The 24,344-nt window shown below is 40.1% G+C and overlaps 1 protein-coding gene across 16 annotated transcripts in view; it reads right to left on the reverse strand.

Annotated features, from left to right (window-relative positions):
• CADPS (calcium dependent secretion activator) overlaps positions 1-24,344 on the reverse strand; it is a 424,483-nt gene that overhangs the window by 107,490 nt on the left and 292,649 nt on the right. For 8 of the 16 annotated variants that reach the window (XM_040994760.1, XM_040994754.1, XM_040994764.1 and 5 more), the window contains 4 exons: positions 23,739-23,926; positions 8,623-8,724; positions 7,504-7,567; positions 6,999-7,122 (listed from right to left, as the gene is read on the reverse strand). In XM_040994760.1, coding sequence (XP_040850694.1) covers positions 6,999-7,122; positions 7,504-7,567; positions 8,623-8,724; positions 23,739-23,926 — 478 coding nt within the window. Of the gene's footprint in view, positions 1-3,773; positions 3,792-4,645; positions 4,715-6,998; positions 7,123-7,503; positions 7,568-8,622; positions 8,725-21,250; positions 21,410-23,738; positions 23,927-24,344 lie in introns of all 16 variants that reach the window. The other 8 variants (XM_040994752.1, XM_040994750.1, XM_040994751.1 and 5 more) reach the window with 4 other exon arrangements.

Raw genomic sequence — 24,344 nt, forward strand, 5'->3', positions numbered from 1 at the left:
GAAGCTCCAGGCTCCTGGCTTCAGATTGGTTCGGCTCTAGCCATTGCAGCCACTTGGGGAGTCAATCATCGGATGGAAGAACTTCCTCTCTACCTCTCCTGCTCTCTGTATATCTGACTTTCCAATAAAAACAAATAAATCTTTTAAAAAAAGAAACCCAGGAGTTAGGTCTTCCTATGCCCATACCTCTGACAATAACTCACCAGCAAATTAGGAAGCAGGCATGTGAGTGAGTGGTTATGATGCCCACATCCTATACTGCAGTACTTGGGTTTGATTCCCTACTCTACTAGTTTCAGGAATTCCTGCTGCTGTCGGCATTGGTTTCCTCTCACTCACGTGGGATGGGATCCATGGCCAGTGGTCCTCTGCAGGAGGTCCAGAGTAGTGACTTTGCATTTTATGTGTTGGTGGGTATTGGAACTTGTGTTATTTCTTTTTCTCTTTCACAGGCCTTCAACCTGTAGGAAACCTGATCAAAGAAAGGGAAAGCTACAGAAACTCAACCCCAGGCATCTATTTGGAGGAACTTTGTGTGGATTTGACTTGCTCTAGAAAGTCTGTGTTAGAAGGGAGGGAAAAATCCCTAGGTACATTGTTTCAGGGAAGCTTGGCTGACTTCAGAAGACTTCCAAACAGAAACAATTTTTCACAACATTCTAGTCTCAGACAAAACAAACAAACAAACAAAAAACAAAAACTGTTCTGCTATTTGGTAGGCCTCCTATGTTAAAAGGCGTAGGTACTTTTCAATACAATTACTGAATGAATTAATACTACCAAAATATCCATCACATCAGTTAGAAATTTGCATGGCAAAAGATATTTTTTAAAAGGTGTTTTAACTCCGAAAGACCTAAACTCAAGTCCGGCTTGGGAAGTCACTTATTCACAGTGGATCTCAGCTACCTCATACGTAAAACGGGTTAATAGTGAAGCTTGCTTTCTGGGACTAACATCTCCCATACAGCATCCTCGGTACATTGCCTGAGTCCATAGATCGGCTGCTTTGCTCTGTTGGTCTCTGTTTAATCTATCCTTGCAATCATCCTCTCATGTACTCACCTATTCACTGCCCTCTCTCTTTCCCTCTTTCTTTCTCCCTTCGATACAGTCTTCCTTCTTTCCTTCCTCGCTCCCACCTCTTATTCTGCCTGTTTTGACTTTTCATCCATCTCTATTTCCTCTCTCTGTCTATTCATCAACCCACCCAGCTACTTTTTCATAGCCCCTTCCCTTTTTCTCTTTCCCTTTATCTATTCACCATCTCTATATATCTATCTGTTGTTTACCTTTTTGTCTACTTATTTTGTCCACTTATCTTGTCTATTTTATGTGTTTATAAAATCATAACCTACTTAACTGTACAAATTCTTAGCATATTTGAAGGCAAAAGTTGTTACACATCAGATTCCAGTAGAATCATGATGCTCAGAAAATGATGCCAGTATTTAGCCAAGTACTGAGGCTGAACAGCAATGGTAGTATAGACTTTCTCAGAATTTTCTGGGTTCAGAACGTATGTTAGTTTCAATGGAAATGCATTCAAAATAGTAGAATTCATTTGCAGGATTCACGGCTTTTCCTTTACAGTGAACATTCTTTTCTGTGTGCAATATTGTAATTAAACTGAGCATTTAACTTCTAATCATGTCACCAGATGGAAAGTATAAGTCCACTGAAATTTCATCTGCAAACTCCAATAAACTTGTAAAGCACAGTGAACTTGGGAGCCCTCCCTATTCTACTCCATCCTAATCTGAAGACAGAATTCCAGTGGTGCCTTGCCATATCCATATAGTTGATGGTACATACCATTTCTGTATTTGTGCCCTTTTCCCTAAGGAAATTGAAAAGGGCATCAGGGGGTTAAAACATTACAGATGAAAGATGTAACTATGATTATGACTCTGAGAACAGGAATACTGAGAAGGGAACTGGATTCTGGTTTCTTTTGGAAGTGTAAGTCACCAAGCTCTCCTCTTGCTTGCCAAGATTTTGATTGTTTTCTGTCACCTTTGGATTGTTTTCTGTCACCTTTGGAGGTAATACTTATGGAATTCTTCCTCTGAAAAACCCTTATGCAGGTAAAAAGTTGGCATAGCTTCCAGGTTTAAAAACCACTGGGCCATGAGCTGCTGTCAGAACTGTCTCCTTTCTGTTTATAAAAGTTCTTCAGATCTTGCACCCTGTCAAGCCCATCATCATTAGCACCCACACAATCGCCAGTGCAGTTTGTTTTGCAACTATGTTGAGTTACAGACTAGTTAGGAGCATGGCTTTGACTTGGGCTCAGATTTTGACTCTAATACTAATATTTCTCACAGTGTGCTTTGTAAGCTCTTCGCGCTTCAGCTTGCTTAGTTTCAAAATGAGAACCGTAAGAGTGTCTTTCCCATATAGGGTTTTGAAGATTAAATGAGTTAACACATATCAAGCATGTAGAACCACACCTGAAATACGATACACATTGAAGAAGCCTTCTTTATGTTTATTAACTATACAGCTTTCCAATCATATATAGATTACTCCCCGTCTAGGTTATCTTTCTACTCCTCACTTCTGGTCTCTGTTAACAAGCTGTAATTAATTATCAGTTCAAGCCACATCACCTTGAGTAGATGAGTACATGTCTAGAGTTTTCCAACAATATCCTATTCCTCTCATATATAACTCTACCCACAGGTATTATACTGCACTAAACTTGTTCTTCATACATAGGCACCCATTTCCACAAGTACTGCCTAGGATCAACAGTTATTTTCCTCTTGTTTTAATCTCTAGCTCTTAGTATTACCCTACCACAGGGCAGGCTCCCCCTAAGCACTTGTCTAATGAATGAATGAATGGATGAATGAATGGGTGAATGAGTGAACAAATGAATCGGTTTTTTTCCAGGCAGAGGAATGCTCATGTGTCTGGAACACAGGCATGTAACTCTTCAAATACATACCACTAACTTATGTAAAACAAAGTAAACATATTTTCCTGAATGGTCTGACATACACCTGACTGCTGACTCCCTGGTCTGACATACACCTGACTCCCTGTTCATTATCTTTAAAGAATAATACACATTATTCACATTACATTTGAATGTATAATGGCTTTACACATTCAAAACAATGACCAACATTACACATTTATGGAAGTTTTATGTCATTACTTTCTTAAAAATAAGCACAGAAGTTTGGGGACCAAACACAAAGATATTTTTCCAAAGCCAGGTATCTTTTCAAGAGCTTTCCTCTTACAAACATCCATAACAACCTAGAGTCTGGCTCCCTGTCTGTGCTTCCTACTTCACAACATGATACACACAAGAACACGAGGACACAACTTCTCTCTGTCTTGGCCAGTAAACATTCATCAAAGAACACAAAACTCTCAAGAGGGCAGAAAAAAGGAAAGAGAAATGAAAACCAAAAAGGAACATTCGTTTGGCTTAGGAACTTTAAGCGGAACAAAAGGCTCATGAGGCCAAATCACTGGAATCCTGAAATGAAAGATGAAATGAAACTCTGCAGCAAACCAGAATTCTGTTCCTTGAAAGCTTATGCCTTTATGGAAATTCTGCTCTATAAAGGTCAACATTGAATGGGCATGAGATGTATTTCGACAGCACAAATTAACTCCTTAAGTTTCATTGCAACTCCACATTGCTCTCTTGGAGTACATACCTTAAGGAGCTATTGAAAAAACAAAAATAGAAACAAAAACTGAATATAACTCAACAGTCCTGATAATTTATAATGCATATACAATTGGTTCACCTGCATCCTTTTGATTCTCTATTTGAAAAAGAGAGCACAACAAGGAGAAAAGAGAGAAACAAGAACACATATGCAGGATTAATGAGCAAGTGGACCAAAATGCCCCCCAACTTATGTGTGATACATGACATTGGAAAGAAAAGTTCCCTTGGGCTCCCACCGCCCCGAAGTGTGGGGGCCAGCAAAAAAAGGCTCGTTCACGGAGGTGGAAAATGCTGCACAAATAGAAAATTAGTAAAATTAAGTTTAATGTGAAATCAAGCTATGAAACATACAACTCTCCAAGTGACAAATATTCTAGCCAGAGCTTAGAGGACACGGACAAGTCAAAATCTCCAGAGAGAACAAGGAAAACCTTCCCAGCTTGAGAGAGAACAGACAGGAGGCATATAAGATCTAAATTTTACAGAGAATGGACCACCATGTGTGATCTCACACCCATAAAGCTTGACATCATAAACATGGGAAAGAAGGCATGACTTTGCCCCAAGTGTCCTTGACCTGACACCTAACACATTGCTCCCCAGCCTAGCTGCTACCTTTGGATTGTGTACCAGTGACAAGCACTTTACAAATTGGGGTTACACACAAGCAAAGTAAAAATGCATTCAGGTCACAGACAGAGAATAACTGAAAAGCTCACAGACAAATCTGAGTTTATCACAAACACATGGCTTAATTGTCTAACCTGTTTCAGGCTGATAAAAAGTGACTGGACTTCTCACACTGGGTTTCACAGACAGAACTAACAGACAAGCCAATGCTAAAAAACTTGAAGCAAGGAGAGTGAGTTGGTTTGGATCTGGATTTTCTTGAGGTAATGAAAACAGAAAGAGTGAAGACAGCATGGTGAGGAGGTGGTAGGTACTCACGAATGGTTAAATCCATCACTTGGGAGGCCAAGCAGAAGACAGGATGCTCATACATTTCTCTCTTTTTCCCTATAAAAGAGGATTTGGGCATGCAAGAGGCTTAGGTCAGAGGTAAAGAGGTTAAAGGTCACAGGTTAGAGGAAAACGTTACATTAGCTCAAAGGAAAATAGCCACAGAGTATTTTGGGATAAACACAGGATAAAAGAAAAAAGGAGTATCCAAATTGGAGATCTACTTGGATTAACCATTCAGCATGCCGTGAGTCACGTGAGTCACGAGAGAGATTGTGACCATGATTTCACACGTCTCTTTAGAGCTGTTTGCAAGAATACAATGACCAAAAACATCATGAGTAAAGGGAAACAGAATTTCATTGATTTAAGGCTCCAAGATACTAAGGATTTCAGACTTTAGTATCTAAGGCTCTTGAGGTATTTCTTCATAAACATAGTCTCCAGCAATATTACTACAACGTCTTTCCAGAATTCTCAGATAACTAAGCTGAGGATACTCACAGAGGAGCCCAAACGTAAAAATGGAAGATTTCTTTTCTGAGAGTACGATCAGAGCCTTGTAAGAGAAAGCTGTCTGGTAGTAATATCTGGAAAGCTGCAAGGTCCCAGCCTGTGGTGGACTATGTTCATGAAAGAAAACCTGATACATGCAGCCAGAGGATGTTGGGTTGTCTGAATTAACAATCCCAGCATGCTTTGAAATTGGTGTCTCAGCCACTTTTGCAGAGGTCACATCAAAAAGTGGCTGAGCCAATCACGGACAAGGAAGGAGAGAAGCGGAAGAGAGCAGGTAGTGTGGAATGAGGTACTTCTCTGAAAAGAGAGTTGGAAAAAAAGGATTGGTTTCTTCAAAGAATCCCCAGACCTAAAAGTCACAGTGCAAAAGATAATTAACACAACCAAGAAGAATTGAGGCACAAAAGGAAATTACAGACCAGCTGATCTACTTTGGAAATGAATGCATTTTTACTTACAGATCTTAAAGTTTGTTTTTGGATATATTTATCTGAAAGAAGAGAGCAGATCTTACCAAAAAGACTCATAATAGCTAGACCAAGACCTATGAGGCAGCAGCCATGGCAACCAAACATTTCTTGATCCCATCCCATCTCTGGGTTTGCCTAGAATTAATAGTACCGAGTCGACTGTATCAAATACAACCAATCATTATGTCCTGAGACAATAAATGCTGGAATAATTATTTGCTAATATAGTCCTTTAACAATCTTCTTGTTCCTCTATTTTTGTCCCTCATTACCAAGTCAAGAGTTGATAAACATCCTTTTAGTGCCCAATTCTTAAGTGTTTCTCCCTGGATGCATAACAATGAATTCATTACCACTGGTACACAATTTGCATTGTCAGACACACAAAATTCAGAGAGGGAGGACACCTGATATACAGAACACACTGTGAATTTGACACAATCTTAAACTCAACTCTCTAAGGAAACAAGGACTTTGGCCTGAAAGTGATGAGGTCTGGGTGGCTGGTTAGATTTTTGTGGTCTTTTTCATTTTTTCCCATAGCTATATTCTGACATAGACATTATATATTTGCTGGTCTTAGTCAGGTATCACATTTCCCAAGTGAGAAAACACTGGATTTGAGAATACAGACACATCAAATTTGCACACAGGACTTTCACATTTATACACTTACACCACTGGTCAAGTTGGGTGTAGTTTTCAAATCACCCTACAGCAGCCAACAAGGTAACAATGAAAAGTGATTAATATCTTTATGAATGAATAGGTCCCAAAGAACCATGCCTTCTTTTCTAGCATTTACTAATAGTGCCTTGTGGGTGATTATTTGGTCACCAGTGACTATTTCTCTAAAACCGGAGTGGGAGGTTGTAGACAAGTAATTGTGATCCAAGGCCAACTCAGAGCCACTGGACATGGCTCAACATTGCTTCCAGTTTGAAATATTACCAAAAGCCAAGAGATTTTCAAGGGGCAAGAAAAAGGCAGAGCCTTCTTCAAATTTTTTTTTTTTTTAACTTTCAAGGCTATCAGCAGTGGACAACAGACTTATTTGCTTTCCTCTCTTTCAAGAAGGTAGCAATATTACAGAACTCTTTCACAAGAGGACATCAGCCACAGAGCAGATACACTGGACCAACATAGAATCTAGAAAGGGACTTAGTTATCTAGCAACATCTTAGGCTGACTATTCTTCCCCAATATAGGTGTTTTCTGAACTCCCGTTCTTTACTCCATTGCTTTGGTCACAGCCTACCTTTTAGATGCCTAACATATTCAGTTGGATCAATGTTTTGTGATGCCCAGGGATGTATTTCAAGTTTAAAACTGGGGACAGAAAGGTGCCTTACCTTCAATTTTGGCATACTCTGAGAGCCGTGAATAGTTGACCAAAGCAGCCTGCTCTAGACATTTGCGAATAACTGTTTTGACCTCTTCTTGTGGCACTGGGGTAACAATATCTTTCATCAAAACCTTCAGGAAGAAAAGGAAAGGGTGATTAAGAAGACTCAGACAAATCTGTTACTACTGATACTTCTCAAAGAGGTCGCAATTAAAATTTAGCTCAGTCCTGATTCGGAACCCTGGCCAAATAAAAAGTTTCAGAATTATAGGGTACAGTTAGGCTAATAAAGCCCAAGTGTGGATCAGAGGTGGGCTATCAACACATCTTCACTGTATCCTATTTGAGAACCTGGGGACAAACATGTACAATTTCAGTAGTTTTTTTTTTCCTCTTTGATGATGATGCACCTATTCTTTAAAAACTATAAGTCATTCAACCACAAGATTTTGTTAAAATTATGCTCATTTCTAATTATCTCCATTAACCTGAATTTTACTTTTCCTTCTTACCCTTTCCAAGAGTGACAGAGTAGCTTTTAAAGCACCTTCAGGTCGACCAAATGGAAAGCAATACCTAAAAAAAGACACAAAATTCTTCAGGTTGCCCAAATCGATTATATTTTAGCAAGAAATATGCCACAATTGGATTCCTATAGCAACTCTCTCTGAGGAATGGGAAATGCTTTTTATTTTGTCACGTTGTGTTATGTTAATCTGAATTCACACCATATATGTGTGTATATAATGTATATGTGTATGTGTGAATAATGACTAAAGAGGGACTCTGCAAATGTCTGGAGCAGGAAAGAAGATTTAGAGTGATGACATAAGACTGTGTTTAGAGTTCTATTGTGAAAGAAAATCATTGGTTAGCTCAAATACTACCTTATCTGCTTTTATAGAGACCGGTATTTTTTGAAAAGTCGAAGCAAGTTTAAAATCAAGCACATTTACTTAAATCTCCATATGATTCATATAATGAAACCCCATAAAGTTCAAAGAACATTTTATCATGTTAAGACATCGGTTCATTTTCATGCCACAAAATGTGAAATCCAGACATAGTGTTTTTCATAATATATATTTCCATGAACTTTTGGAAGACCCACATACATGAATAGATTTCTGACTTTATGGGTGCCAAAACAAGCTTATTTTATGATGCCATTCACCATAAACTTTTTGAAGTATTCTAATGTGTAAAACAGATGAGTGTATTTAGAGCAAATTCTTGACTTGGTTAACTGTTCTTCCTTGCTTATAATTTTTCTCCAGTACTGACATGTTTGATATTGGTAATGCATTTTGTATATCACATATTATCAATACAGGGCCCTCCACAAAATTTCTCCTTAATCAAATGATGGCCCAGGTAGAGCTATACCAGGGATCAACAAGAATTCCAATTGTTTTAGTTGCCAAGGACCCTGCAATACCCTGTTCTCCACAACACTATGCGACCCATGGGTGTCGTACTCTTAGACTATGAAGTCCCGTAATGATGGTGGAGCTATGTCTCTTCTGCAGTTATTTCTAATAGTTATTTCTAAACATCTCCCTAAGAGATTTCATTGTAGAAAATGAAGACCTTTATTGTCCCTTCCAAAGACCAAATCCCTAGATCCTTACCTAAAGTGTGTTATCTGATTTTCCAACAGGACGCGGAGCCTCTCCTTGATTTCTTCAAAACGTTCCTTTTCTTCAACAGTCACAGTTCCAATTCCATCGGGCCTACAAGAAGACATGTTGTGAAGTGACGGGAACCTCACATGCTGACACCATCAAATCAAATCTCTAGCAGGAGGAACCTGTCTGTTTCAGTAGAAACAACGAAATTGATCGATGTGACCTCAGGAGAAGCCCCATTATTCAAGGTTTGCATCAGAGGGGCTGGGCTGTTTGCATGCTACAGATCTGGAACTGTAGCGCATCTCTTGTGAAACCATTAAATGTCCAAACTGATGGGTTGTGCTTATTCAGCCCAGCTTTTACTTGACCAGTTATGTTTTGCCCCAAGTGATTTCAAATGTTGGACAAATCGTCAACAGTTTTCAAATTTTGGAAAGTTTTATAATGATTCTGATGTGTGGCTTTTCCCTGAAAAGTCAGAACAGCTGGCATTAATGGGGGTAGGGGATCGAGAGGTAACTGACAACTTCTTTCCTCTTTGGGGCTGGCACTGACCTGGGCCACATCTATATTTGGCATTGCTTGTCTCTCCAGTAAGTATTTATTTTTTAGACCCACACATTATGTGTATGAGAATCAGGTGCCTTGTAAGTATCTGTTTTGTCCAGTGTTAAATGCTCTTTTAAAAAAGATTTATTTATTTACTTGAAAGTTAGAGAGAGAGAGAGAGACAGACAGAGAGAGAGAGAGACAGAGAGAGAGAGACAGAGAGACAGACGAAGGTAGGGGAGGGAGATCTTCCATCTATTGGTTAACCCCCCCAAATTGCTGCAATGGGTCAGTCCCAAGATAGGGGTCAGGAGCTTCTTTTGGGTACCCTATGTGAGTAGAGGGACCAAAGCAGTTGATCTTCTGCTGGTTTTCCAGTTGTATTAACAGAGAGCTGTATCAGATGTGGAATAGCTAGGACTTAAACAGTCACTCATATGGAATGCTGGCATTGCAAGCAGCAGGTTTACCCACTATGCCACAGCACCAATGCTCATGCTAAATACTCTTAAATGGTCCAGTTTCCAGCTTTCAATTACCTATATTCAGATCAATGTAAGCACTCCTGTATTAACTGAAGAAAAAAAAATATGTTTCCCAGTCTTAACAAACTACTGTTGTCAAAAAAAAAAAAAAGGATATTAGCATAAGTGAATGCAGTTTATTCTGTGTCACAAGTAGGTATATACTCATTTCCCCTATTATGGGCCATTCTAGCTGGAAATATAAAAGGAGACTGCATATTTATAGCCCAAATTTATCTGTGCCAAATTAGACACAGGATAATCTGACCCATTCAAAGATTTCAGCTTCCCAGATCTCGTAGTGACTTGTTTTGACTACTGGCTGAGCCAGTTTGCAGATTGGTGTGTCACCATGAAACTTCTATTGGAACATTCTTCAGTTTGCAAATGCAAGTCATGTTGAGACCAAACAAATGGTCTTATTTATAGGCCTTCTCAAGGATCCAGCATAAGTTGGGAAAATCCTTTATACTAGACCAGTCTGACTGCACAAAAGACTTGGCGAAGGATAGCAGTGTACCTCCTGTTAGGGGTTAATTGGTCAGCTTCCCTTCCTTTTAATAATAAAAATGCCCTGTTTGAAAAGATGAGAAAATATCCTTTTCCTCTACTGTACAAAAAACTGCGCCCAAACACTCAAATCTTACTAAGTTCATTTCTTCACAGTACTCTAAATTTAAAGGAGGATAGAAGAAAAAGACGATAAGTATCAGGTAGGTTGTGAAATCTAAAAATGCCTGTATTTCCAAATTGTGCATAAATCTCAAATGCTAACTTGCAGTTTCTTTGAACATTTTTTGACATGGAATGTCCATAAATCTGTAGTTACAGTTCAGGGATGAATTCATTTGGCTGTAGAAAACACACCTGATGTTTTCTTGAATACATCTCACCATTTGGTTACAAGGTATAACCTAAGCAATGGTTTGCAATTCTGTTTACACAAAACTCAATTTGTTAACACACAGAGCGCATGTGATTGGCATGCACGTTTTGGATAGGGCAGAGAAGGGGCTATTCAAAACATTTTGTTTCTCAGTAGGGAATGAACTCAGGGAAAAATGCTACGAAATGCAAGTTGCACTTCGGAAAGCAGCTGAAAGACCACAAATCAAAGCTTGGCAATCGCTGAACGTGAACAGAGCAGAGACAGTTGTGACCACCGCTAGAAGATAAACCTCTCAATGAATCAAATCATTCACTCACCAGCTAACAAGCCTTCCGAGGCAGTTAGAAGACAGCTTTTAAATCTGCATTTGAAATGATAAAACCCAAACATTTGGTGTGTCTAACCACTCAGTTAATTCCCACTACAAAGGATAACACACACAAAAAAATTTTTGATTGTCTTATTACTCTTGTTCTGATGATGTGCGTTGTAGTCTCTTAAATTTTCTCCTTGATTCATCGCCTGTATTGGTGTGAATCATTTCATTTTAAAACAAATAAAACCAACTATTCTTACTAACTCTGCAAGACGTGTGGAACAGAGTTCACCAGCAAGAGAGGATGATAAACAAATCACGAGTTTGACACTGAATGGGAATTTGTGTGGAGCTGTGCTCTGAGATAGCACTGTTAACAGGAGAGATTGTGTTACAAACTGAGGGAGAGACATGTTGGGCAGAATAATTTGTCAAAGATCACAGGTTATAACTGTGTCATTTCAAAAGCACAAGTTTCCTTTTTTTAGGGGGGTGGTTCTTCTTTCCTAGAGTTAGTTTTGAAAATGTTGTTTAACTTCTTTTCCATTGACTCCTGTAACGCATCTATGTTTCCTGTGTGTGTTTTAGATAGGTGTCTACAGAGACACTAACTGAAAAGAAATTCTGCTGGAGAACTGAAGCATTAAAATAATTTTCCTAGAGCAGGGATCCTCAAAACTGAGCGTCTGACAGCCCAGATGCCCAGCCCAGATCTTCTCATTTACTAGCTGTGAGGTGGGACCTGAGAAATGATGTTTCAAAGGAGTCCCTTGCTCTTAATGATTCCAGCACTGTAATCTGAGAATCACTGTTCTAGAACTAACCAACCAACCACCAGCACCACGACCAACAACAATAAACCCATCCAAAGACAGCGGTGACTCTTCCACCAGCTAAAAGGTTGCACTTGGCTCAGGGTTCTCTGTTTCACTCAGGTTGTTGTGGGTTTGGAACCAGGGAGCTTGTGTACGGGGTACTTGGTTCACTTATCTGCACCTGCAGTGGCCTTTGCCCTGTCTCCAAGGTGCCATTCCTAGCAGTGTTGGCTGTGAAACAAACAGCAACAGCAGAACTGCACTCATGTCTTTCAGAAGGCAGGCTTTTGTATTTTTCTTCTCTGGAAACATTTGGGGGTGATTCTATAATTGTCATAAAACTGGCTCTGCTTCTTGTTCCTCTCTCAATATTTTCACACTTGAGGAGTTACAAAGATTGAGAGAAGAGGAGGGATGAAGGATTTTAAACTGATAGTTAGAACATTCTAGACTGAGACGTGTTTTCATGTGAAATCCATGTCTAGGAGCCTGAATTTTTCTACCTCTAGACTGTGTAGGCTCTACCCCTTTTGTTTTTAACATCTCTGCACCTACCACTACTTCCTTACAGCCCCCGAATTTGCAAGAAATACCACAGCTACATTCGGGGTCATTATGAGTGAGAACAAATCAAAGGGCCTCATCTCCCACATAAAGCTGAAGACCTGTTGGGGTCAGCCCCTCTTTTTCATGGCTACTGTACATGGAAGCTGGACTGTTACTGAAGCTCAGTGCTCTGGATTCCATTTTTGGAGATGTTCACAGTGGGTTAAAGACATAAGGAGAAGCAGGTGGCATGTGCTTGGTCCAGCAGCTGTGCCTTATCCTGGCTGTCCTCATAGGTCAGGGCTTCTTGAATCTTAGAGTGGTGATTCTGTTTGTCTGCATTTGTAAAGCTTCCAGGCCATTCTAAGACGCAGTGACAGGCTGAGTCCCATTGCTTCTGACACTTTGGTTGCTGCCTTGATCCCAATATCCCCTCCCTTTATTTGCAGCTCGCTCTGTGTGTGTGTGTGTGTGTGTGTGTGTGTGTGTGTGTGTGTGTATGTGTGTGTGTGTGTGTGTTTCACCATCAGCTCATAAAAGAAATACTCCCTAGTTCTCCATGCTCCATATTTGAATAGCTGTGATGTCGTTGAACTACCTTAAACACACATACACATACACACATGAAAAGGCAGTCCCTAGCCTGTGGATCCACCTAACTGCACACTGGCTAACAACTCACTTCTTGTATATCATGATTCCGCAAAGTTGAGACAATATGCAGGTCAAGTGTTGTCACTTTTGGAGCCTTGCTCAAGACTAGGAGCTTTCCCACCTGCAGGCCATCACTGGTGCCAGAAGTGGGTCTCCCCAGCCCCAGCAGACTATATCACTTCTGACATGCAGGCATCTCTGGAATTCACCTTTCAAGTTTTCGGCAAACCATTTTCTCACTGTCCTTCACAAAGTTGACATTTTCGGCAGCATGATAGGAAAGATGTCATGTCGGCTGCTCTTCAAGTTCTTGTCACAGTGGTTAGCACCAGTTCTGTCATCTTTACTCTCCTCACAGTCTCCCATCTTAAGCCATGTCACAAATAATAATACACAAATAACAATGTGTTTCTTTCCTCTTTTCTTCCTTTTTTTTCCTTTTGGTTGTCAAATTGAAACTACCATAAATCAGCTCTCTACTCATTGAGTTACTAGTCATGTAGAGTACTCCTTGCTTCTTTAAGAACTTCAGAGCTACAGCTTACTAATTAATGTCTACTGTAGAATTAAGCAAATAGGATGAAGTCCTGAGCTTTTAATGTGGAATATTCTTATTTTGATATTTAAGATTAACTGTGAACAATCTAGTCAAAGAATTCAAGCTACATTGTCTATTGTGAATTGGATTTACTTCTTTGGGGTCATTAAATTGTCCCTACATACCCAGGTGAGCACACAGTCCTAGAACTTAATTATCCTGCTAGCAGGGTTCTCCACCTTGTGTTCAAAGTGGGGCCACAAAGCCTTCTTTGGGAGAGTAAGATGTCTCTCTCAGAGGCTCAAGATGCTAAAGTAATTCAGAGCTGACAAAGATGGTTACTATGCTCTGATTCTGCATCAAGTTGGTGATGAAACGCCAATTCAGGTGCAAAAAAATTGTCTGAATTAGAAGAGGTAAGGGCATTTGGTGCACTGATCTGCACACAACCAGCTTTAAGCCTCCGATCACTACCAACAAGGGGTAAAACTCCAGCTGAAGAGGGAATATACTTCCATCTCCAAATGCAAATGTCCACATATGCTGGTGCAGGCACTGTAAACACTATATATTCTCTCTCTCCAAATGGATGCATGCCGGCAGATCGCATTATGAATCCACAAAAAATGTCCTTAAACAAGTATGGTAACTGAATCCCACTTGCTACTAAATTGTTCCAGCCCAGAAACATGAGAGCTTAAAGGGCCAAAGTGGGATTGAATTTTAGGTTGCCCTTTAAATGCTCCCTAAATAGGACAGTTAGATCAAGAACCCTCTTGACTTTTGCTTAAACTGACTTCTTTTCCAGCATCTTTTTATTTTTCCAAGTTATAGAATATGTTTCAATTCAATTCTAATGTGACGTATTTATCTTTGTCTCTCTCAGTGGTCAGTAACTACCAACTTGAAATAGCACCAAAGCCTTGTCCTCTCTAAAGATGACAAACCTGCTTGGTTAAGGAAGATGGTTCATACAATCCTAGGTTCATTATAAACAATAATGAATACTTTCACATCCTATAGTAATTGCTTCATTATGAAATCCAGCCTCACCCCTTTCCTTTCCTCTCCTTCCAGCCTCTTTTTTTTTTTTCTAATTATGCCCTGACACCCTGGGGCTCAGACACACTGCTAAAACAAATATATCAAAGTGTTTGGATCACAGAAAGTAAGACAGGAAGTAGCAACAAGCAGTTTCTACACTAAACTATACTAGCGAGGTGTTTCCTGATTTGCTTTGGCTTAAAAAATATATAGTTATAGCCCAAATTATCACAAGGTGCCATTTACCCTATTTTAAGCAATGGAATAGTTGACATTTTTCACTGTTGAGCCATCACATAGAACACGAGTGTTATTGATAGAAGGACAAGAGTCAAGGTAGCACAGGCAAAATCACGGGAGTGAATGAAACAAGAAGTCAACAGATGATTAGAGAAATGGCATTAAATCCAGGAAAGTACACACTTTTTAAGAGAAGGCCAAATTTCTAAAATTGGTATCCTGATATTTTTTCCCTTTTGAAGAATGGGAAAAACAGACAGGTTTCTATATTTCTAGACAGATGCAGACAATTAGGCTTTGATTGATTCCACTCCAAAGATGCTATGTATAGACTTTTGAGTGGCTTTCTGATATTACATTTATGGTGAAAAGGGTTGCTTCAGGGAAGTGTCTTTTTGTACTCATGACTTCCATGACCACATTGGGCAATTTTTGAAGGAAAATGGCTGTTATTTGATGATGGTCTGTGATGAATCAGAAAGAATGCACTCAGAGGCTGGAAAAATACTGATCTGGAGGGGAACGTTTCCATCAGGAAGAGTAAGATGGGTCAAAAGGAGGTAAGCTCTAAAGAAGATCTCCTTGGATATCTGGGATGTGCAATTTTACCTGAAATTGACTTGGAATATTCCCCCTCTTTCTCTCACAAGTATTTGCTATTAAATGAAGCTGATTTTTTCAGTATTTAGAGAGTAAGATTTAGCCATGAGGGAGATCAGCACAGAGGCTCAACAAGCTAATCCTAATCCTCTGCCCATAGTGTTGGCATCCCATATGGGTGCTGGTTCTAGTTCTGGCTGCTCCATTTCATTCAGTTCCCCGCTTATGATCTAGGAAAACAGCAAGGGATGACTCAGATCCTTGGGCACTTGCACCCACATAGAGACCTGAAAGAAGCTCCTATCTCCTGGCTTCAGATTGTCTCAGCCTCGGCCATGTTTCCCATTTGGGGAATGAACCAGCTGAGCCACCTTTCTTTTCTCTACAAATCTGCCTTTTAAACAAAAATAAATAAATCTTTTAAAAAAGACTAGATCATAAGCAAGGTCAACAACTGCTCAGGGCTAGGGCACGATTAGGGTCTAAGAGTGAATACTCTTGTGTCAGGGTCTAACAGAGACCGAGAACGTAGGAGTCACTGTTATTCTCAGCCAGGCCTGCCTACTATAGAAAATGTTGCATTTGGAGGTTAATAAAACAGCTATGACTGCTAATTCTGCTTTGATTTTTCTCTTTGGGGCAAAGAAAAGGTTAAAAGGTTGCAGACTTAATGCTGCTTTATGCATGAGGTAGGGTGAAGTAGGGGTTGGAAGAGAAGGAAAGTTAAAGATTGATAGCGTGAAAGAAAATATATGAGTATACACACTATTCAGTTATTGCTAGGTAGGCATCATCGAAAACAAAAGGAACCACTATGTGGTATTAGTTGAAAGTGAAGGCCCAATACTGGAGTTAGAGACATAGTCAAGAAGACAACTGTGATCTAAGAAAAGGATAAAGGATCAAACAACTGTGGGGTACTCGAAGGATGGAGAAATGGATAGAGTATATCTATCTGTATCTATATAAGGCATGGTATTTGTGGTTAGTTAACTGATGTGAGGGTTCGAGGATAATGACGCCTTACAATGGTCTGTCGTGAGCAACTAAATGGGTGGGCCACTTACTACTTAAGGCTCACTTAAGAACACCAACAGAGGAAAAATGGCCACATTTGACTGTTAATTAGCTAAAATCCTAACCACAGGGATCCCATGGCCTCTGAATATAGACAATCCCTTGGCTCCAAGCACGTCTCCCAAAAGAATCAATCCTTGGACAGATTTCCAGAGTCTTTTTTAAGATGCATGCCCTCTTACATCTGCTTTCAGACTCATTAATCTATGCAGCTTACTTTGGATTGGGGCGGTTGGCATTATGGATTTGTTAATTGCTGATACAATGTACTTTCTACACAGGCCATATGTGAAGAGCAGCACTGGCATTCAAGAAATGTTAAATAATAATGTAAATGAGAAAATTTTCCAATCCCAATAAGAAAGGGATCCAAGGAACATTGACGCAACTTGCAATCATCAGAGCTGTTTGATTGCCTTGTCACTGTGGGACAGTGACCAAAGTGATGCGAATCTAAATGTCATCTAGAAAGAATACTAAAAATATTATGGTGAGAATTAAGTACTGCAACCTTAGGAGCCGATTTTAAAATGAGACGATATAGCAATTTACATCTGTGGGTTTTATAATCGCCAAATGCAACCAGCTGAACATGCTCATATTCCCCCTTTCTTTTCCTCTCTCTTTTGAGAAAAATGGGGTTAGTTTAAAAAAGTTGGCCCAAACTAATTTTCTCTCCATTGGTGTGTCTTACATTGTGCTATATATTAGCCTCATTTCAGATTACTAATTTGTGATGCTTGGGACACATTCCAGGTAAATTAAATCACAATCTCTGCTGATGGGGCCAAGCCCCAATATATCTATATCTATATCTATATCTATATCTATATCTATATCTATATCTATATCTATATCTATATCTATATCTATATCTATATCTATATCTATATCTATATCTATATCTATATCTATATCTATATCTATATCTATATTACCATTCCCAAGGGCAGGGGGAATGCACTGCCAAGTGCAGCAGCCAAGATCTTAAGTAATAGTCTCCTACAGATCAAATGCCTTACAGTAATGGGGAAGGGTGGGGATGCAGCTTATTCAAAGTGCAGATTTCCAACTCACCTAAAACATGCTAAGTCAAAAAACTTGAGGATGGAATCGAGTATCCTGCATTTTAACACATGTCCCAGTTTTAGGTGCATACTCGAGTGGAAGAACCACTACATACATGGAGAATCAACAGTGGCAACTATTATGCCTCTAGACACAGAGAAAGTCAATGTGAATAAAACAAGAACTTCAGGCACAGAGGGAAAAAAAGCTCAGCCTGTTACCAGAGAATTTGCTTTAATATATGGTTGGGCCCTGCGCACTAGCCTAATAGCTTACATCCTTGCCTTGCATGTACCAGGATCTCATTTGGGCACTGGTTTGTGTTCTGGCTACTCCACTTTCCATCCAGCTTCCTGACTGTGGCCTGGGAAAGCCACAGTAGAGGATGGCCCAAAGCCTTGGGATCCCATACCCACATGTCTCTTGGCTTTGGATCATCTCAGTTCTGGCCATTGTGGCCATTTGGGGAATGAACCAGTGGGTGGAAGATCTTTCTGTCTGTCTGAAAATATGATTTTTGAATAAAAAATACATATTTTTTAAAAAATAGAGCTTCTTGAAATTGGCACTATTTACATTTTGGTTACTGGAGAAGACTGGTTGTCTTGTGCCTTACATGAAATTTAACATTATCCCTCCCCTCTAACTACCAGATCACAATAGCATCACCCCCTGCCACTGTGGGAATTGGAAATGTCTCTAGATATTGCCAGATGTTCTTGGTGGGAGAAATCAGTTCCAGTTAAGAAGCATTATTCCAAAAGATGCCAAACATGCGGATGGTTCCATCTATCAGCAACAAACATTTTCCTGCGTGGTTGTTCCCACTTTTGATGAGAGATTTTAAAAAGACATATGGTACAGGTGGGTGGAACTTGGACACAGGCACCTGAGTTGTCACTAATAATGTACAGCTGCAGCAGGGCACAACTTTGTCTCTCCCTTTGGGGCTATCTTTCCCTTTGGAAAATTAACAGAAAAACATATCTCTACCTAATCTGAAGCTAGGTGTGACATGGCAATGGGAATAAGCTATGTTGCTCAGTTAAATTTGGATAAAGGACAATTTGTTTGCACGAGTTATAACATTCTTTTTAAGCTGAGGCAAGGGACACATAACATCTGCACATTACAAGTGATGGCCATGCAGGTGAGGACTGTGTTTTTCCCCCGACTAAGCAGTGTTCAGAGGAGCCTCTCCTTGATCAATCTAAAACTCTAAATGAACTCCAGGTGTTTCAACCTGATGAAAATTACCAGGTGAGCCATGATAATGGCTGTCTTCGGGCCCCAAAGTGACGAGTCTAATGAAATGCAGTGACTGCTGTATTATCTCATCAGAAAATGTTGAAATGAGTAACAAATGGTTAAAAATGGCATCTCACACTATATACAAGGGCTAATCTTGGATGAGCAATGCAAGATAGAATGATCACAAATGCAAACTCTGAAGTCAGAAGGTTCATGTTGTAATCAGGCTCAGGCAATTATTTTTTTATCAGGTTTAGGCAAAATACTGAGTTTACCTGACCCCAGTTCCTCACCTATTGGGTTGGGGAAATAACAACATATATTTATGGAACAAATGAGGTAACTATACGTCAACAGCACTTTACATAGTGCCAGGCATATGTCATGCACTTATAAAACCAAGGTAATTGTTCCTATTTTAATCGAATATTTTATTTGTGAAACTTGACAATAGCCTATTTCATTTGCCACTGTAATTGACACACGACAATTTTTGAGGTTACAGGAATGTTAAGTATATTTTGGTGCAGTCTGTTCATTTCACAGTTAAGAAAGCTGAGGCACAGAAATGGGATATGGTGCTGTGGTGAAATGAGTGGTGTAAGCTAGTGCCTAACATGCTAACATCCCATATCGGAGTACTGGTTGGAGTACCAGCTGCTCTGCTTCTGACTAACGTCCTGTGAATTTATCTGAGAAAGCAAAACATGGCTCAGAGATGTGGCCTCTGTCACCCAATGTGAGAGACCTAGAGAGAGATCTGGTCTCCTGGCTTCAGCCTGGACCAGTCCCATCTGCTAGAGTCATTTGAGGAGTGAGTCAGCAAAGGGAAGATTTCTCTCTATTGCTCCCTATCTCTCTATCAAAATAAATAAATCTTCAAAAATTGGACACGATCCTTCCAGACAAATACCAAAGAGGTTCTAATATGCTGGTCTTCAAAATCTAAGTACAGTATTTATGACGCAAAGAGGCAGAACACCGATCTTCGAATATTTGCAACTGTGACTTAAACTGACACATATTCTGCTTTAATGTCTGCAAAATGGGCACAGGAATAGCATCTGGAAAATTTATGGCAATGTAACATTGGACAATACTTCAAAACTCCAGAAGATTATATAAATGATATAAATATTGCTAATTTCTTCAGTAAAACAAAATGTAACACTCAGGGGCCTCTCAGTGTAAGTTCAGATCTTTTGGAATAGCTCTTCAAGTCACAGAAGACAGTTGAAGCTTAAGTAAATTGAGGCCTTTAGCAGCAGCCCTCTGCTCTCTGTTCCACAAGGATATTGATCTTTCCAAAAGCAGCACCTCGGACAGCGACCAGACCAGTTGCTTTGAAGGATTTCTGTCATACCTTAACTGCATGCACTCACAATTTACTCTACACAACACATCGCCATGTAGTCTATCACAACAAAACACAATGAGAAACTCTTCTTCATCTCCACCCTCACATGGTTAAGGAGAAGGGTGTGCACATGGAATCAGGATTTTATTTGACCTTCACCATTTGAACTGCAAACAATGACAGCCTGTCGCATTCCCTTGAGAGCTAAAGCCTCCATTTTCATTTAGGTATGCCCAGAAGTAAGCTATATACATTTCAGGAGTAAGAAACATCCAGTGAAAAAAATCATACTAAAGGCAAAAGCACACATACTTGCAAAGTCTGGTTGGCCTTGCAATGTCAGCATTAGGATCATTCACTCCCAAACTCCAACAGCAAAACATTACAGTGTCAGTGACAATTAGGAAAGCTGAAGAAGGACATAAGGATAATGCTGAAAATTGTCAGTAACTCTCTATGATAGAGAAAAAGGCACTGATATGCCAATTTATTAATTCACAAACAGAGCATCATTCTCCAAGTGCACAGGAAACCAATTAAGGTAAGCAAAATTCCAACACTGAAAAGCGATTTGAAGCTGGCTTCCTAATAAGTGATTATACAAAGTGTCATTAATTGATACATTTAATTCAGTGCTGATTTTATTATGCATGTAGATCATTCTTTGAGATGATTTCTTTCATGAAGTGACTGTAATTGAGGATGACTTGCTGACAATGATGGAGCTGCTATAAATGTACAGGCCCATCTGAGGTCAGCCCATTTGATTTGCTCCTTAAGCATAATTTTGAAATTACAAAGCATAGGTTGCTTATTCTGAATAACTTGGTAAGGTACCAGGTCCTTCACTGGATGCCACCGAAAAAGCAATCTGACTCACACGTCTGTTTATATTCTGCTCAATTAGTCTTTTTCAATAGGAACATGTTTTAAAAATCACTAAACACCTGACTCAAATTCAGTCCCAATACACAACATTTTTGCCCATTACTAGTTTTCTGTTTGTTTGGTTTTTGGGAAGTGCACCTTTAAGGGAACAGTGATTCTGGGAACACAAAAAATTTGTTGTTTGCAAAAGTGGCAGGGGTGGTTTGGATGGAGACATGGGGTAAGGGCAAAGACAGGGAAAAACACAAGCCAAGACACATGTAATTTCTTACCTTTTGGGCTCCTGATTTGCCTGGTTTTTGAAATCTTTTCTTTTTTTGGACTCCTTTTTGGTATCTTTTTTGGTCTCTGGTTCAGGCGGGGAAGGAGATTTGCCTCCTTCAGGGTCTGTGTTTGGTATCAGCCCACTAAAATACACATGCATTTGTTGACTTTTGAGAGGGGCGGTTGCATGAGGCATGCAGACAGGGTGGCCAGCCACAGGAGAATCAAGAGCACACAGGCATGCACAAACAAAAGAAAGAAAAAAAGAAGAATGCATCAAAAAGCAGGAGCAAATGCATTCAAACTAAAATAATAAGCAAAAAAAGATGCAAACTTGCATAAGGAAAATCAGAAGAAATCCAAAACTGTTTCTGTGACAAGATGTATAAACCTAACTGTGAATCAAGTGGCAGTCTTACAATATGAAATCCAGACAATGTGTATCATAATTCATGATGATGTTTACCAGGGAGTTTACAAAAACACTTCATTATTTTATAACACTTTCTTATTCAGTAACATATGTAGAATACAGTGTGACAACCCAGAGAATATAATGCAACTTCTCTCTCTCTAAGAATTCAGTCCAAGAGGCTGTAGCAGATAGTCATCAAAGTGTACATATTTACAAAAAGCAGAATGATGCATAGATACACCTCAGGTATCAGAGTTTTATGAATATCTTTTATGCAAATTAAAGGTCACACGCTCTGGGCTACTGCACCTGATAACCATGGGAAATGATGCCGACCTAGTTGCCTGTTACATATTCAAACTTGCAATGCTGTTGTTATCTAGCTCTAAATGCAGAAGTCGAAGCTCATAAGAAGTGAACCAGCCGCAAAGAAGGGAAAAACATCAAAGCTCACAGATATTTCAGAGAGAAAGATGACTGACAGATTTAAAAAGAACCTAGCTGATTCTAGATTCCCACAGGCACGGATTTCCCCAGGGCATCACTTTGCTAATCCGAGGCTGGGTTTCAGAAGCCCACACCCCCCCCCCCCCAGCTTTCCTTGTCTGTGTCTGCCTTGGCTGTTGGTTGAGGTGCTTTGGGATGACATAGGTTTAGCTTCATACCAATGCGAAGCTATATACATGGGATAGTGAGCTGACTGTGGTAGTGTAGAAATTTATTCCGTGTCTTCAGAGCCAAATGGCAACGTTCTTAAATTATTTACTGCTTTGCATTATTCAGAACATGGATCTTTTCCTCCAGGAGCTGAGCAAGGTCTAAAGAGAGAGGGAGCTCTCAGTGTGGAGTCAGGAGACTGCACATTCTGGTCGCATCTATGGAGTGATGGGGCTGCGATGCTGTGATCTCCTAAGTTCTTCCCACCTCCAGGGTTAAACTCCAACTGTTACCACTATCATCTTTGCCTACCAGCTCCACCTAGCCTGCTTTAGCTCTAGAAGTGTGGCTGGCTTCCTCCTTCCGCAGGACATTTGTACATGCTGTTCCTTTTGCCTGGAACCACTCAACTCCTACACATGCTTCAGTTCTCAGCATCAGCATCATTTCCTTAAGGAGGGCCTCCCTCCCATCCTGTCACTCCATCTGAGTCATGTTCCCTTACTAAATTCTATCCTGGGATTGATTCCTTTTCCAATCTGAATGAAATAGCCACCTGAATGTGACTCTGCCTTTGTGTGGTGTCTGTTTTTCACTCTCCATGTATTTTGACTTTGCAGCAGCATGTCTGATGCAAAGTAAATACTCATTAATTCTGACAAAATTAATGACAACAATCATAACACAATTAGCTTATTGGTTACATTCATGTTTTGTTCCAGGCATTTTCCTAAGCCCTTTCAACCCACTTGTACCCTCTCAACAACCTCATGAGGATACTATCAGTCCCCATTTCACAGATGTAAAAACTGATACCGGTGGTTTAATTTTCAGCCAAGGTCATGGAGAGGTCATTACTTGAACAGAGACTGGTCTAACCTCAGAGATTAGTAGTTCTGTTTTTCATTTCTTTGAAGTCTCTTCAAAGATGAATAAATGAAATTAGACCTTGTGTTCTTTGTGTTTATTGTGTATGTACTATTGACGGAATCAGATGGATAGACTTGAAGACTAACCTAAAAGCAGGATCAATGTGCTGCATTGCAGCAGATAAAGCCGCCACCTGTGTTGCTGGCATCCCACATGGGCACCAGTTCAGTACTGTCTGCTACACTGCCTATCCAGCTTTCTAATGGTCTGGAAAAAAATCAGTGGAAAAAGGCCTATGTTTTTGGGTCCCTGTCACCCATATGGGAGATCCAGAACAAACTCCTGGCCATTGGTTTTAGCTCAGCCCAGCCCTGGCTATGGCCACTGTGGTGGTGATGGGGCAAGGGGTGAGGTGGCAAGGTTGGGATGGGAGATGGTGAACTAGTAGATAGAAGAGCTCTCCCTGTAACTCTAACAAGTAAACCAAATTTTAATAAGAGTTTTTGGCACTGCCAATAACTTGTTTTGAGCAAGACATCCAACCACATTCTCACCTGTTCCCATGAACATGGGATGCGCAGAAGGCAAAGCTGTAGTGAAGGAGGGTGGGGTCAATCATGGCGCCATTTTCTGCCCGTTCCAGCAAGTCTCTGAGGTAGCACAGATGTCGGTGACACCCACGGACTCCGTTCCGGGCACAATACTCATCTAGTACAAACACCTGGCCAGGACTGAACCAGCCCTGTATGGGGAATAAAGGAGAGATTTTTTTAAATGTATGTTGTTTCTTGGAGAGCTGTAAGATTTGGGAGTGGCTGCAGAAGGGGACAAATTTCAACCTGAGCTAAGGCTTCATGACTGATCACTCATAGCCAGCTACCTGCGAACCACCCAGTGTGAAATGTGTGGTTTAATCTTCACAACAGACACATGAGCTAGGTTCTGTTCTCTTTGTTTTACAGAGAGGAAAGATGTGTTCAGGGAGGATAGACACACAACTTCCGAGTGAGTGGTAGAGCTGTATTAGCAGCAATGTTCCAGAAAGCCTGCCAGCCACAGCTCTACCACTGATACACATACCAACAATGGGCATGGTGTGGGGGTTGAGGCAAAGTCTTGGTGATGGATAAGCAGAAATCCTAGCATTCATGCTCTAAATT

Source organism: Ochotona curzoniae, unplaced genomic scaffold (genome assembly GCF_017591425.1).
Source record: "Ochotona curzoniae isolate NIBS_2020 unplaced genomic scaffold, NIBS_Ocur_1.0 contig_908, whole genome shotgun sequence".
NCBI classification, from domain to species: domain Eukaryota; kingdom Metazoa; phylum Chordata; class Mammalia; order Lagomorpha; family Ochotonidae; genus Ochotona; species Ochotona curzoniae.